Genomic DNA, 13,824 nt, shown 5'->3' with positions numbered 1-13,824 from the left:
ATAGTTGAGATACTTTACTTCCATACTGACAGAAACGGAAGTAGCTAAATAATTTAACAATTCCATTTATTTTTCTCTTGTTAACAACATTCAGAGTAGAGGGAACCAGACATCCCTTGCCAGGAGCTTTCAGAACTTACCCAGGGTGCAATCACAGCGCCCTGGTTCATCTCAAACAGGGCTGGGAGTGCTATTTCTCAATAACGGAGGGCACAGACAGCTTTGTCTCTTGACATTCTAACTAATAGCATCTCTCCAAGCTAGAAACAGTGTTTTCACATCAGCAATGACATATACAATATGTAAAAGCTGAGCATAAAATCTGTGGGTTGTTTTACATACAAAAAATGTCTGGTTGTATCAATGAAGTCTTAAAACTTCAGAAACTTTTCTCACATAAACTGTACAATCAAAAAGACTACACATGCTCTATTTGGTTATATAATTTCCCTTCTTTAACCTACTTTATCGAATAGAATGAGAGAGAGAGAAAGAGAGAGAAACTAAGCAAAGTTACAAAAGGTGTTTGCAGGCCAGAACTCAGAATATTTGTTATCGAGTTTAGAGTTTCATCCCTTCTTACTAAAAAAAATAAAGCTGAAAAAGTTCCTCTGTATGTTAAAGTTACCTGTATGTCAAAGTTACTTTGTTTTTCCTTTTCCCTCTCAAGTTTCCTTTCCCTTTCCCAACTTGAAAGCACTCTTGAAGCACCAGAGAAAGGAAGAGCCTCCCGGTTTTGCCTCCCTCTGAGCATCTGTTCATAGGCCAGCAGGCCAGTGGCGGGATAGCTTGAGGTTCGGCTGTCTGCAACCATTCTTCCAGCACTTCTCACCAGAAACCCCTGCAGTCAGGTTTTTGTCCTCTCCATTCCAGAGGGATGGCTCTTTCCAGAGTCACCAGTGACTTGTGCACTGCCAAATGCAATGCTTCAAGTGCAGTTTACACTGCACCAGACTTTGCAGCAGTGATTCCCACAAATCCCTTCTCTGAGGCCCCTTGTTCACTTGACTCTGGGAGCCAGCTCTCTTGCTGCTCTGCTCCCTCACTGACCATATTCGGTCTGTCCCCTCTGTTTATTTTGAGTCTTTAACTGTTCTTTTCTTTTCTGCATTACTTGCTAGGTGATCTGACTCCTACCCCAGGCCTTCACATACTATCTTTACACTGAAAGTACTCAAATCTCTGTCTTCAGCCTGGATCTCTGCTCTAAACACTCAGCCTATACATCCCACTGGCTACCCAGCATGTCTACCTGGACATCCAGCAGTCTCTTAAACTAAATGGCTAAAACTGGACTCCTTTTCTCCCCGCAATCTGCTCTTCCTGAGTCTTTATCAACACAGGAAATTCCACTTCTATTCTTCCAGTTGCTCAGACCAAAATTGTGTCATCTTGAGTTCATATTTTGTCCTATGTCATCATCTAACCCAGCGACAAACCACATTGGCGCCACCTTCAAAATATCTAGAACATAACCAGTCCTCAGGTTCCTCACTGCTTTCCCCTGAACTCTAGCAGGAGCCTCCTCACAGGTCTGTTGCTACTGTCACCACCTCATAGCAGCCATAAGGAAGCTTTAGCAACAGAGTTCAGGTTATACTGCCTTTGCTCCAAACCCTCCAACAGCTATCCATCTCACAGACAGAAAGAAATCCAACCCCGCCAGTGCTCAAGGCACCTCAGGATCCAGACCCTCTACGCTGACCTTGCCTCCTACCACCCTCTTTCCTGCTCAAGCCACTCAGTGAGGCCAGGGGACAAGAGTGGTTTTTCATTCTATTGTAATGATCTAACTCCACCTTCCCCTGACTCATCCCCTCCTTGATTTCTTTGCATAAATGTTACCCTATCAGTGTTTTCCTGGTTTGTTTTTCTCAGCACTTATTGCCATAGGATATACTTATATATCTCTGTGACAAGAATGTAGAGTAAATGAGAGAAGGGGCTTTGCTGGTTCACTCTTGTATGGTCAGTGTTTAGGCTCATAACCTGTACTTGGGGGCTGGGCAGGGGTGGTGGGGGCATAATAATTATTTTGTTGAAGGAATGAATAAATGATGTAGCTGAGGGAGAGAGTGGAGTTCAGGCCAACAATTTCTTTCCTTACTTTGATACGTGGCAAATAGTGTCATGAGAATACACTACTGACAGTGGCAATTTCAAAGCAGGAAGAAAAAGTGTGGAAGAGGAACAAAAGTCAGACTATGGTTCCTACTCAGGGATGGTAGAGGAATTACCTTCGAACATTTATAAGATATGCAGGCCCAAGCCTAACCACTGAAGAATCTGATTTGGGATGTAGAGGTGGGGACAGGGTAACTATATTTTTAAAAGTTCCCCGAGTGATTCTGACTTCTGGTCCCTGTTCAAACCACTTACTCAAAAGAAACATCTCAAAAGGCATGTGGTAAACTATACAGTAAATAAAATAACACACATCGTTTTTTTAAAAACCCACATACCTGACTGGGGACTCAAAAATATAGTTGTTTTTTGTTTCTTTTTGTCTTCATGTAAAAGCACTGCCTAAAAAATGAAATAGACTAGTTTACAAAATTGAAAGGAATAGCATTTGAAAAAACAGCCTTAAACTGTTACCATATCCAAGGAGGGCCAAAACTAGACATGTGGAAGGCAGAACTTTGCAAGTCAATTGAAAAGCAAGACAGAGACTGAGGAATCCTCAAAGCATGCCCTGGCATCCAGAGCATAGCAAGCCTCACCCCACACTGCAGTGAGGGCAGAGGAAGGAGCCAGGCAGGTTAGTCGGGAAGGAGGGCAGGACCGGGCACCCAGCATCTTGCCCAGGGGGCCCAGCACCTCGACCAGGGCACAGGGGTGCTGGCACACAGCTGCTAGCACTCAGAAGGCTTCGCTGAGCAGACAGATGACCCAAGGGCTTCCTACTCAGGTGTGAGCCAGGTTTACCTGAGCAAATGTGCCAGTTGGTCTCAAGGGGCAAGGTGAAGAAGGGGATCCAAATACACAATCTGATTTAGACATACCTGAGAAAAAAATTAGCACTTTTTGTTTTCTCACTTTAAAATGAAAGCAGTAGGTAGCCCTGTTTTCAAACTTTCACAGAACAATTTTCTGTGGATAGAACAGAAGCTCCACTCAGTATGTTGGGTGGACAAAATAATCACATATTTGAAGAAACAGAATGGGGCAGCATAATTTTTAGATAGGAAGAAGCAACTGATTTCCTTGAGTTGTTATTGGAGGAAACACACCACATTCTAACTGCCCCCTTTCCTATTTTACCTTTAGAATACAGTGACTACTTGTTTAATGTGTAAATATTGCATTTTGAGGAATCCAAGATTCTAGTGCTTTTCCTTAGGCTTGAAAATACCCACCACCTCCTCCAACCCCAGGATACCCCTGGCTTTTCTTGATTTGTTGCTGCCCCTGCAGCCTGCCAGCACTGTTCTATTTTGAGAGCTTCACTAGCAGACAACTTAAAACTTGCTACCAGCTAGGAGGAAGAAATCCATCCAAGCTGGGGGCACACAGAGGCCTCCCCTCACTGCTGCACTGTACCAAAGAGGAGCACAATGATGATGTGCTTCATGCTACAGTAAGCATGGACCACCAGTTCTTCAGAAGGGTCTACAAAAATAACTTTGGTAAAACTGCATTACATCTTATCTATACTGTTTCCAGTTTCCTCATCTGTAAATGGGGTGTTCAATACCACCATCACTTGGGACTGGGGAGAAAATCCAAGGAGATTGCCCACGTAAAGTACTTAAAATAGTGCCTGAATCATAGGAAGCACTCCCATGAATGTTGGCTCTAGCTATTATTTTAATTTCTCTTAAATTTATATTCCTCTTATAATCATAGAAGATCTAGTAGATGTCCCATGTCAGGGTAAAAAAAGTTTGAATTTAAATTTGTCTGAGTTCCTTAGAAGTAGGGCAAGCTGTATCTTCCATAAACACTGAAGTCCTATTTTAAAACCAATAATTAAATAATTTAAAAATATAGTTCATTCCATATAAAGCTCCTTTAAAAAAAAAAAAAGAAGTGCTCTAAAAATTTTGTCCTTAAAAAAAAGAGACACTATTGCTGCTATGATATAATAAAATGGAAGCGAGGTACTAGTAATCTAGGAATGATGAACGTTAGAGTATTTTAAGGGAATTGTCATCAGTGCTGACTCTTTTACACCGTCCACACACACATATACAGTTGAGGACAGGAACAGCAGAGGTTACTACTTTAATCTGAAAAAAAATGACTTCCCTGGGTTTCTTTTCTATGCCAATCAAATGCCATCCACTCTCACAGGTTTGTTCTGGGAAATAAAGTCAGAGTGTATAAACTGCTTTATAAATCCTAACTTCTTATATACACACAAGGTACCTTCACTCTTAACAGTCTGTTAAAAAGGTGCCTGCACTGAACACTTTATCCATTTAATAGAAGGGGTCAATTCAGATCCAACAACTCAAAAGGACGAGATGTATGGATGATATTCAACTATAGACTGATAATGTATTTTTCCTCATTGTAAGAATAATAATGCTTGCTGCAGGAAACTATTAAAAGGATGACGTACTCCGTAATTCTCTTCTGCAGTTAGAACCACCATAACTGTGTAACACCATTCCTTCTAGTCCTTCTTCTAGGCATGTGCATATATATATATTTAAACAAAAGTACAAATGGCTCACTATACAAAGCTTTGTGTCCTGAGATAATTTAGTTATGCCTCCCCCATGGCCAGTCAGTGCTTCAATTTCAAAAGTGCACAAACTGAGTAGTGAAGCTCAAGTGGCAGCTTGTTTTCTGGTCACTTAGGCTACATTTTATAGGCACTGGGGATGACTGGGTTTTCCATTCATTGATAATCCTAGAAAAGTCAACCGAATGACTTCCATAAGCCTCTCAATGAAACTGGGAGTAAGTTTAAGACATATAAGAGGGTCTGAATTAAAGGGGGTGGGTTTACTTTCTCAAAATCTTTTTAAGTGGATTTGTTAAAGAAATAAATATAACTGAAGTAGTAAAGAACTCTAAAACTCTAAAAAAGAGATTTCCCTTGAGATGTGAGTGCAAACATCGAGGTATGACCGGTATCCATACCTGGAGAGCCTTTAAACTGTGGGCATTCCTTTTTAATGTGCCCTTCTCTTCCACAAATAAAACAACGTTTTTCTCTTAAGTCTTTGTCATCCTGTCTCTTCCATTTTTCCATTGGTGGCCTGAGAATTTTCTCTCTGCCCAGGTCAACAGCTGCCCTCACTGGCTTGGCTTTCTGAGGTGTGCAGTGCATGGGCTTATCTTCTTTTGTCGACACCTCCCTCTCTGTGTACTTGTTCTGAATTTCTTTGTCCTCTTTGCTTCTCTTCTCTTTGTTCTCAGGGTATCTTTGGTTCGGGATATCTTCCTGATCACGGCGTCGCCTCACTCTAGAAGATGATATAACACCGGTAGGAAAGATCTAAACAGAAACCTGGTAAGATATTAAGAGCATTCCAGGTTTGGGAGATAACCAGAGCTAGAAGATATCGGAGGGCAAAACAAGAATTTAACAAACTTAAGTCTGCCTCCTCTTTCAAGAAGCAACCTCAGGGAGATGGTACAGTTTTTATTTTTGATTTTCACAACTATTCTAGTGCCACAAAACCAGTGTGGAACTTCTTGGTCCAGTACCTACTATGATATGGATGTTATGAAATTCCAATGATCTTTGGGGTGATTTCTTGCAACTTTGTGGCCCATTCTTTACTAGGCACTAGAAATTTGAAACATGGAACTTTCAGTTCACAAGGAAACAGGGGTTATAAGGAGATTTATATTCTTAAAATGTTAAAAACATTTCTTTTTTGCTCTATATGATCGGTGACTATTACTTGAATAAAAAACCAAAGTACTAAAAATAAGAGGCTCAAATTCCAGATGGTGCCTTATTTTAAGAGCATGTTTTAAGATGAGAGTATTATTGTCCAATTAAGACCACCACACCATCCAAAACATTATGTCCCAAGTAAGCAACCCAAACTGCCCCTCCAGCTCTGCCTGCCAAAAACATCACCAGAAGAAAGCATGGTGACCAAAGTGAGTGGGTCACCACAGCAACTATATTAAGGGTTAAACTACATACAAGTGAAGGCTCCTTCCTATCTGGCAGTAAGCTGTACATGAGTCTGGCACAGCCCAGTTCCATACGGGAGTGGAAGTGATGTCCTCAAGGAGCTCATTTTACTTTCCTTTTCTCTTCTTCCATCCCTCTTGGAGGATGGTGACCAAATGGCAGAGTAGCAAGTGGGGCAGTGACCAAAATGAGGAAAGGGGACCAGGGCTGGAAGACTTTTAACTGTACACCCGAGGGATGTCTGGTCATCTGCACTTAAAGGCATGTTTCATATCACTTCATTTTTGTTGTGAAAAATCATTTACCTGAGAACTGCTGGATTTAACACAAGTTTATTTTGTTACAATAGAACCTCATTTAAAAACTGGTACAGTAAGAAAGTAAAAACAAAACCACCCCTTTTGAACACTGACTTACTTTCTCCTCATAGGGCAGTCCTTCATGAAGTGTCCAATTTTACCACAAATTCGGCAACATCTATCATTTGGGGCCAGCTCTCCTTCAGTTAGCACTTCTGGATCAAAAAAGTACTCCTAGCAGAACAATTTAAACATAGAAAAATATGAACAATTAATGTGAGATCAAAACACAAAAACTAACCAGATATCAATCAGAGACCTTCTTCTTAATTATGATTATTATACTGTTTAATTCCAAAATCTAAAACCATTAAGAGGTTTACTTCAGGATAGTTTTACCTAAATTCATGATGGTTTATTCCTAGTCATCATGCAGACCACAGTTTAACCCTACCCACAAAGAGAGCCTGTTTTTCCAGGACATTTCTACACAAGAGCATCACACATACCCCTGAGTCAGCTTCCCCAGGATTTGGGGGAAGCGGAGGCCAGGTATAAAGGCTTTGCTTTCTCATAACATGAAAAGGCTAAAACTCAGTAAACTGAGGAATGTGATTTGCATTACACAGATTACACAGAGAAAATGAAAGAAGCTATGTGTTGTTCTTTGTTTGTTGTGGCTCCTGGAGAAATTATACCAGGAGAAAGAAAAGATAATGTCTGGACTGAAGCCTCCTTGTCAGTGAAATTATCCTCACCCCAGATCTCCTGGATCAGAATTTGCGTTTTAACAAAATCCCCAAGGTGGATTTTGCTGGAACAAGTTTCAGAAGCCTTGGTGTAGAAGATAGCTACTGCATATTCAGCAAAAACTAGATGCACAGATGTGATCTAATGCTGAATATACACCCCATACACTTAAGGTTCATTTAAAGTCTTTATTAAGAAATTTAATGTAGAAAAAAAATAACTTTTTTAACAGAAAACTCTCTAGTTCCTAATCTCCCCTTTTCTCTCACTGAGGGAATTTTCATTTATTTATTTATTCATTCTATTTTTAAAGATTTTATTTATTTATTTAACAGAGAAAGAAAGAACACACAAGCAGAGGGAGCAGCAGGCAGAGGGGGAAGAAGCAGGCTACTTGCTGAGCAAGGAGCTAGACGTGGGGCTCGATCCTAGGACCCTGGGATCATGACCTGAGCCTAAGGCAGAGGCTTAATGGACTGAGCCACCCAGGTGCCCTGAAGGAAATTTTTATAGTGCAATTTTGTTTTGTTTTTAATGAGTCCAGTTCCATAAAAATTTTGAGTATTAGGTTATATGACACCAGTTAGCTTGCTTTCACAGAGCAGTCTCTCTCCTAGTCCCATTTAGAGATGTATTACTCTGCAAGCAGAGGGAACAACCTAGACTTCACATGAAGAGGGTGGAGGAACCATGGCTATATGCAAACTGGATTTGGTAGAGGCTGCACAGAGCTGAACGTTGGTAGAGCAGCAATGCCATCTATACGCGTGATGTGATGAAGGCAAAGCAGCAGCGCCAAAATGACTGATTTTCCCAAACTCCACTTCTGGCTGTTTCTCCCTTTTCTCCTGATAAAAATGGCCTCAGAATTGGGATGTATATAAAAAAAGGTTTTCAGGAATTACTCTGTATTGTGATTATTTATTTGGCTAGACTCACCAGACTTTCAGAGTATTTATTATTGACATAACATGTACAAATTAAGGTGTTTAATAAAGTTCCTTTTTTTGGGGGGGTATATTTGATATTTCTAATGGACACTTACCATTTTTGAGGGGCAGTCCTTTGGAAATCCTTTGACTGGAATACCAAATACTCTTCTACCATTAATAAATGCTTTCATTATAAAATTTGTCACTAGAAAGAAAAGAGTAAGTGCCCAATTAGATGGATTAAAAGGAAAAGGGATCACATTAACATTTATAAACAAAGCAACTTACTTTTCCTTGATAATCCAGCTCCAAGATTATGATTCAAATCAAAGGGATCTAAGTAAAGAAAATTAATGAGAACAAAAAAGATAATGAAATAGGAAATGCCACTATTCATCCATTTAAGTGAGTATATAAGAAAGTGTTATATACTTTATCATTAATAAAAATACAGGAACCTTGAACAACGTGGGGGGTAGAAACACCAAATCCCCACACAGTCAAAAATCCATGCATAGCTTTTTGAGTTCCCTAAAACTTAACTAGTAACAGCATACTACTGACCAGAAGCCTCACCTATAACATAGTTGATATGTATTTTGTATATGTATTATATACTGCATTTTTTACAATAAAGTAGGCTTAAAGAAAAGAAAATGTTAAGAAAATCATTAAGAGAAAATAAATTTACAGTGTTGTATTTATAAAAAAAAAAAAATTCACATGTAAGTGGACCTGTGCAGTTCAAACCTTTGTTGTTCAAGGGTTAACTATATTAAATGACTGCTTTTTTAAAATGAGTTTCAAATATGTGATATAGCTAAGTAATATATATTCCTAAATATAAGTCAAATGTTTTCTTCAAAGTGTCCATCAAAAAAAGTGTGTTATGTTTGAATCCATATTGACTCCTTCCTATTATGAGCAGCTGCTTCATTTTGAACAACAAAATATTGTTTGGAGAAGACATATTAGTGGAGTGTTATCTAATGGTGCTGGTTTGGGAAGCATAAAGAGGTCATAAATAGATTTAGAACATTTTAGCACTGGATGTTCCTGTTAACTAAAGTGTTTTAAGGGTCCCTTTAGGGCAGCCCGGGTGGCTCAGCAGTTTAGCACCACCTTTGGCCCAGGGTGTGATCCTGGAGACCGGGGATCCAGTCCCATGTCAGGCTCCCTGAATGGAGCCTGCTTCTCTCTCTGCCTGTGTCTCTGCCTCTCTCTCTCTCTCTCTCTCTCTCTCTCTTTCTGTGTCTCTCATGAATAAATAAATAAAATCTTAAAAAAAAAAAAAAAGGGTCCCTTTAATCATCCTGGAGATCATAAAACACACTTATAAGACAAATTAAGACACACACACCTGTCCCAATGGCATGCCAATGCCTACTTGGGACCTCAGTTTTTAGTGAAAGCTTCATAAAGGACTTCATTATGATGTTAAATGTCCGCATCTCAAAGTCTTAGATAAGTGTGTGTGTATGTAGTATGTATATACCTATATGTATGTATACACACACACACACACACACACACACACACAAACACATATATATATATGTTGTGTTCTGGATTATTATGTATTAGATGACCCAGAAAGTGGTAGGAATAATGAAAAAAATGCTGATGTCACAGAATTATTTGAGATAAATTTATTTCATGAATAAAACTTGTTCATGAAATAAATGGAGGTAAAGTACTACTTCTAAATTAAAGTACTATTTTATACATGATTTAATATACATACATAATAATTCATACTTTGAATATTATGTGTAGATATTTAATTATTTCCCATAATGCCTAAAAACACTGAAGAAAAGCAAAGGAAAAAAAAAACCTAAAACCTTTCTTGGGGATCATTAAGAAAGTGGAAGACTGCTTATATACAGTATATACAAAAGAAGTACATAAGTAAAAAGAGGCATCCTTCTGGTTGCCTGTTATGCTTTTCATGGACAATAACTGGGGCATATCATTCGAGATTCAGACTCACTAACAGGTTACAGAAACCTTCACTCAGTTTTGACCCTACACTAATAACTGCTATCAGGTTACCTTCCTGGTATGTTTGACCATGCTTTCTTCTGGTGTCTTTCATGTGTGTATATGTGGAAATAATTCTGGTTGTTTGCTTAATGCAGCAAAGATATCATAATATTTAGCTACTGGACAAACACTGTTGGGGCCACCACCCCTGAAACTCCTCCATTCTAGAATTGCTGGTTTAAAGTCTTTCTAATTTAGCCTGTTACTAATGGTTCATCTTAAAGTAATGTAAAAATGAGAAGTAAAAGATAAAGAGACTTCAAAAATTAAAAACAAAATATGGACAACTGGAGACCTTAAGAACCCACTATGATAATAGAAAGGTTGGAGACAAAGTTCTAGGTTTTTGACATATGAGATCCTAAAAAATTAAAACCCTATCTAAAGCCTTAGTGATCTGAATTTAATTGTATAAATATTCAAGAGTATTTTAATATTGCCAACAGGCAGAAGTAATGATGCAAATATAACCTAAAGTAACACACATTATTTAACTAGTATATTTTTTTAAAAATAAAAAGATTAAAGTCAATAAAATACTTTTTAAGCCATTTCTCAGTTCAGTTTTAAGAACTTAAACTCCATTTTGTCCCTAAAATTAAAATCCCACAAATTGAAAATAAACAATCAACTACAAACATATATGGCCCATGGATCCTTGCATTCAATGGAGGAAAAGGCTTCAGCATGGGCAAAAGAAATGTAAAAAATTGTAAATAGTTACTTATAGGTAAACTTCTTCATGAATAAATAGCAAGTAAGGATCCTGAAAATTCATTCTTAGTGGCCCCTCTTCAAACTCTCCATTCAGAAAGTGATAAAAGTTCCAGTCTTTGGAACGCCTGGGTGGCTCAGTTGTTGAGCATTTGCCTTCAGCTCTGGGTGTGATCCCGGGGTCCTGGGATCGAGTTCCACATCAGGCTTCCCACAGGGACCCTGCTTCTCCCTCTGCCTATGTCTCTGCTTCTCTCTTCTGCATCTCTCCTGACTAAATAAACAAAATCTTAACAAAACAAAACAACTTCCAGTCTTTTGAAGCTGCCTATCTCTATTGCAAACTTATTCTCCAGTACGTGTTCAACAAAAGTCAAAGATGTGCCCTGGCCAAAAGACTTCTGAATTGGAGAGGCCCCACAGGAGGACACTGGTCATTTAAAAATAAATCTTTATGCTGTTATGCTGGAAACAGACAAGTGTCCTGATGTGGACAGTAACAAGATGGCTATGCGGCACATCCCAACCAGTGGCTCCCTGCTGTTCTGCAAGAGCTCTGCAGGGATGAAGAACAATGCCCTCATAGTTCAAACTCTATAATTCTATTTGATTTTAAGTTTCATTTTATTTGTACCTTCAATAACAATGTATTTTGAGGTCCACTGTTTCTTAAAAGTTGTAAGCAGACTTTTTCTCCTGATGCTAATAACATGTTCTTTAAAATCAAATTCCTCTGTGTAGAATCGAAGAAGTCCCAACCATAGCTGCCCAACAGATTCTGTATTTTTCCCATATTCTGGCCAATAGGTGGGCTAGAAATAGAAGGGAACAAGAGATATCATGCTCTATAGTAAAGTGTTAATATCTATCTTCATTTGTATCTTAGGGAGTAAATTTGGACTTACTTTAATTAACTGGAATTTAAATACATAAAAATATAATTATGTAATTTTTCTTTCACATTTAATAATACCATTTATATGAGTTTATTAATCTCTACCCTGTGAGTTGGAGATAGTGAGAGCTCAGGGTTTTAAATGTCAAACTCCAGAATGTATGTTTGTGGAAGAATCTGGAAATAAATTTGAAGAGCCTTGATGATGCCTGGGTTATAGATCTTTGAACTCAAAGTTTTTTCAAACTCTAAAAACCACTTTGCAAATATTCATTCACTTGGAATAAAGTTATATAATATTTGAAATTGACAGGCATTAAAGAATCCTAGATACAGTCCCTAGAAACTCACCTGGCTTAATAAAAATGTTTTCAATTTCAAAGGAAACATCTGTATATGCTAGTTTTTTACTATCATAATATAAATAAATATAACAAATGATAATATAGTTGTTGACCACTACACCACAGCATAGTACAGCTAACTTTTAGTCAAGGATGTAAAAAAATCTTTACTCTTAAAATACGTACCAGTTCATCTATTTGATCAAAAAAATAAATATTCCAGCCATCAACAAATATTTCAGGTTTCTTTTCACCTTTGTATATCTGAAATTAATTTTTAAACTATTAGTATGGATTATAAATTTAATGCATTGATACAAAAACTTGTAGGAAAATAGTTAAATATTTAACTATAGAAGCACAGAATATTAGAGAAAGAAGAGGGCTCACTCAAAGGCAACCCAGCTTTACAGATGAGAAATACAATTTCTTTTACTAATACCTCTTGAAGGACAGGAATGACTGGTGGATTCCTCTGCTGGAGAAAATATAGCACCATAAGCGTGTATGCATATGACGATAAGCTGCCTCTAGATGCATCACCAATATCACACATCTAGAGGGAAAGAAAACAAGGAACAAAGAGAAGATCACCAACGTTTTCTGGTAAATTTGCAGCTATTCTATTATTACTAAACATAAGGTGCTTTGGGGGATCCCTGGGTGGCTCAGTGGTTTAGCGCCTGCCTTCAGCCCAGGGCGTGATCCTGGAGTCCCGGGATCAAGTCCTGCATCCGGCTCCCTGCATGGAGCCTACTTCTCCCTCTGCCTATGTCTCTGTCCACCCCCGCCCCCGTCTCATAAATAAATAAAAAAAAATCTTAAAAAAAAAAAGGTGCTTTTATAGAGCTTTAATATAAAAATTACATCTTCAAATGCTAAAATATGCCAACAAAAGCAAATAAGACCAAACAAAAGGACGTTGAAATCAAACAAAAGAAAAATCCCAACCATCAGCCACAAGCAAGATCAGATTATCATAGGTAAATTTAAGACGACAAAATTTTAGCCTTCCATGGCCGGCTTCCCAAAATAGCTAAAGGAAGCATTTAACATGCCTATGGTTCTTTACAAAATAAAGACTTATGTTTTCAACTAGATTTGAAGACAGACTGAAATTTCCTGATGAATCCCAACAGGAAGCATACTTACCTTTGTAAATACTTTCATAGTATAGCATAAGTATTTCACTCTGGGATCAATGGCTGAATAAGCAGATAAGAGCCTTGTGTTATGGAGAGCCTGTTAAGAGGACAATTACACTACAAATTATCAATAAGAAGAAAAAGTTTTAGGCTGGAATATTCTGAAAAGGTTTACACTGTAATTCATTTTAGGTTGAAGACAATTAGACTAAAATTAATATTTTTCCCCCAAACTGAGCTTCATTAACTTCTTAGATAATAAGAATTATGAATGACATCTGAGCTTGTGACTTGCATGTTAATATGTCCTTAGTCTAAACATTCCTAGAAATAAGGCTATTAAGATAATTCCATCTAAGTAGATGTTAAGAGTCCCCCACCTCACCCTGGCATTATTTAAACTGAATGCACCTATGGTCCAGAGAAAGCCCATAAAGCCCTGAAGTAATAATCCAAGTGTGAGATCAAAGACATACACTCCAAAATTAAAATTCAAGCCAAACAAAAAGCACCTGCCACTCTGACCTCATTTTAAATAAATACTAACAACTCTTTTTTATATACCCAGTCTCAGAACACTGCCAGGCACCCAG

At 38.1% G+C, this 13,824-nt stretch overlaps 1 protein-coding gene across 6 annotated transcripts in view; it reads right to left on the bottom strand.

The window, feature by feature from the left end:
- The window catches only part of TUT7 (terminal uridylyl transferase 7), a 64,944-nt gene that overhangs the window by 10,851 nt on the left and 40,269 nt on the right, over positions 1-13,824 (bottom strand). For 4 of the 6 annotated variants that reach the window (XM_041742481.1, XM_041742480.1, XM_041742482.1 and 1 more), the window contains exons 19-28: positions 13,239-13,328; positions 12,529-12,642; positions 12,273-12,350; positions 11,482-11,659; positions 8,376-8,423; positions 8,201-8,292; positions 6,524-6,639; positions 5,095-5,420; positions 2,929-3,005; positions 2,463-2,526 (exon numbers count right to left, since the gene is read on the bottom strand). In XM_041742481.1, coding sequence (XP_041598415.1) covers positions 2,463-2,526; positions 2,929-3,005; positions 5,095-5,420; positions 6,524-6,639; positions 8,201-8,292; positions 8,376-8,423; positions 11,482-11,659; positions 12,273-12,350; positions 12,529-12,642; positions 13,239-13,328 — 1,183 coding nt within the window. The remainder of the gene's footprint in view (positions 1-2,462; positions 2,527-2,928; positions 3,006-5,094; positions 5,421-6,523; positions 6,640-8,200; positions 8,293-8,375; positions 8,424-11,481; positions 11,660-12,272; positions 12,351-12,528; positions 12,643-13,238; positions 13,329-13,824) is intronic. The other 2 variants (XM_041742484.1, XM_041742483.1) reach the window with 2 other exon arrangements.

Source organism: Vulpes lagopus, chromosome 2, assembly GCF_018345385.1.
Source record: "Vulpes lagopus strain Blue_001 chromosome 2, ASM1834538v1, whole genome shotgun sequence".
Taxonomy (NCBI): domain Eukaryota; kingdom Metazoa; phylum Chordata; class Mammalia; order Carnivora; family Canidae; genus Vulpes; species Vulpes lagopus.
Note: the sequence above shows the minus strand (reverse complement) of the source record. Positions and strands in the feature narration are given on the sequence as shown.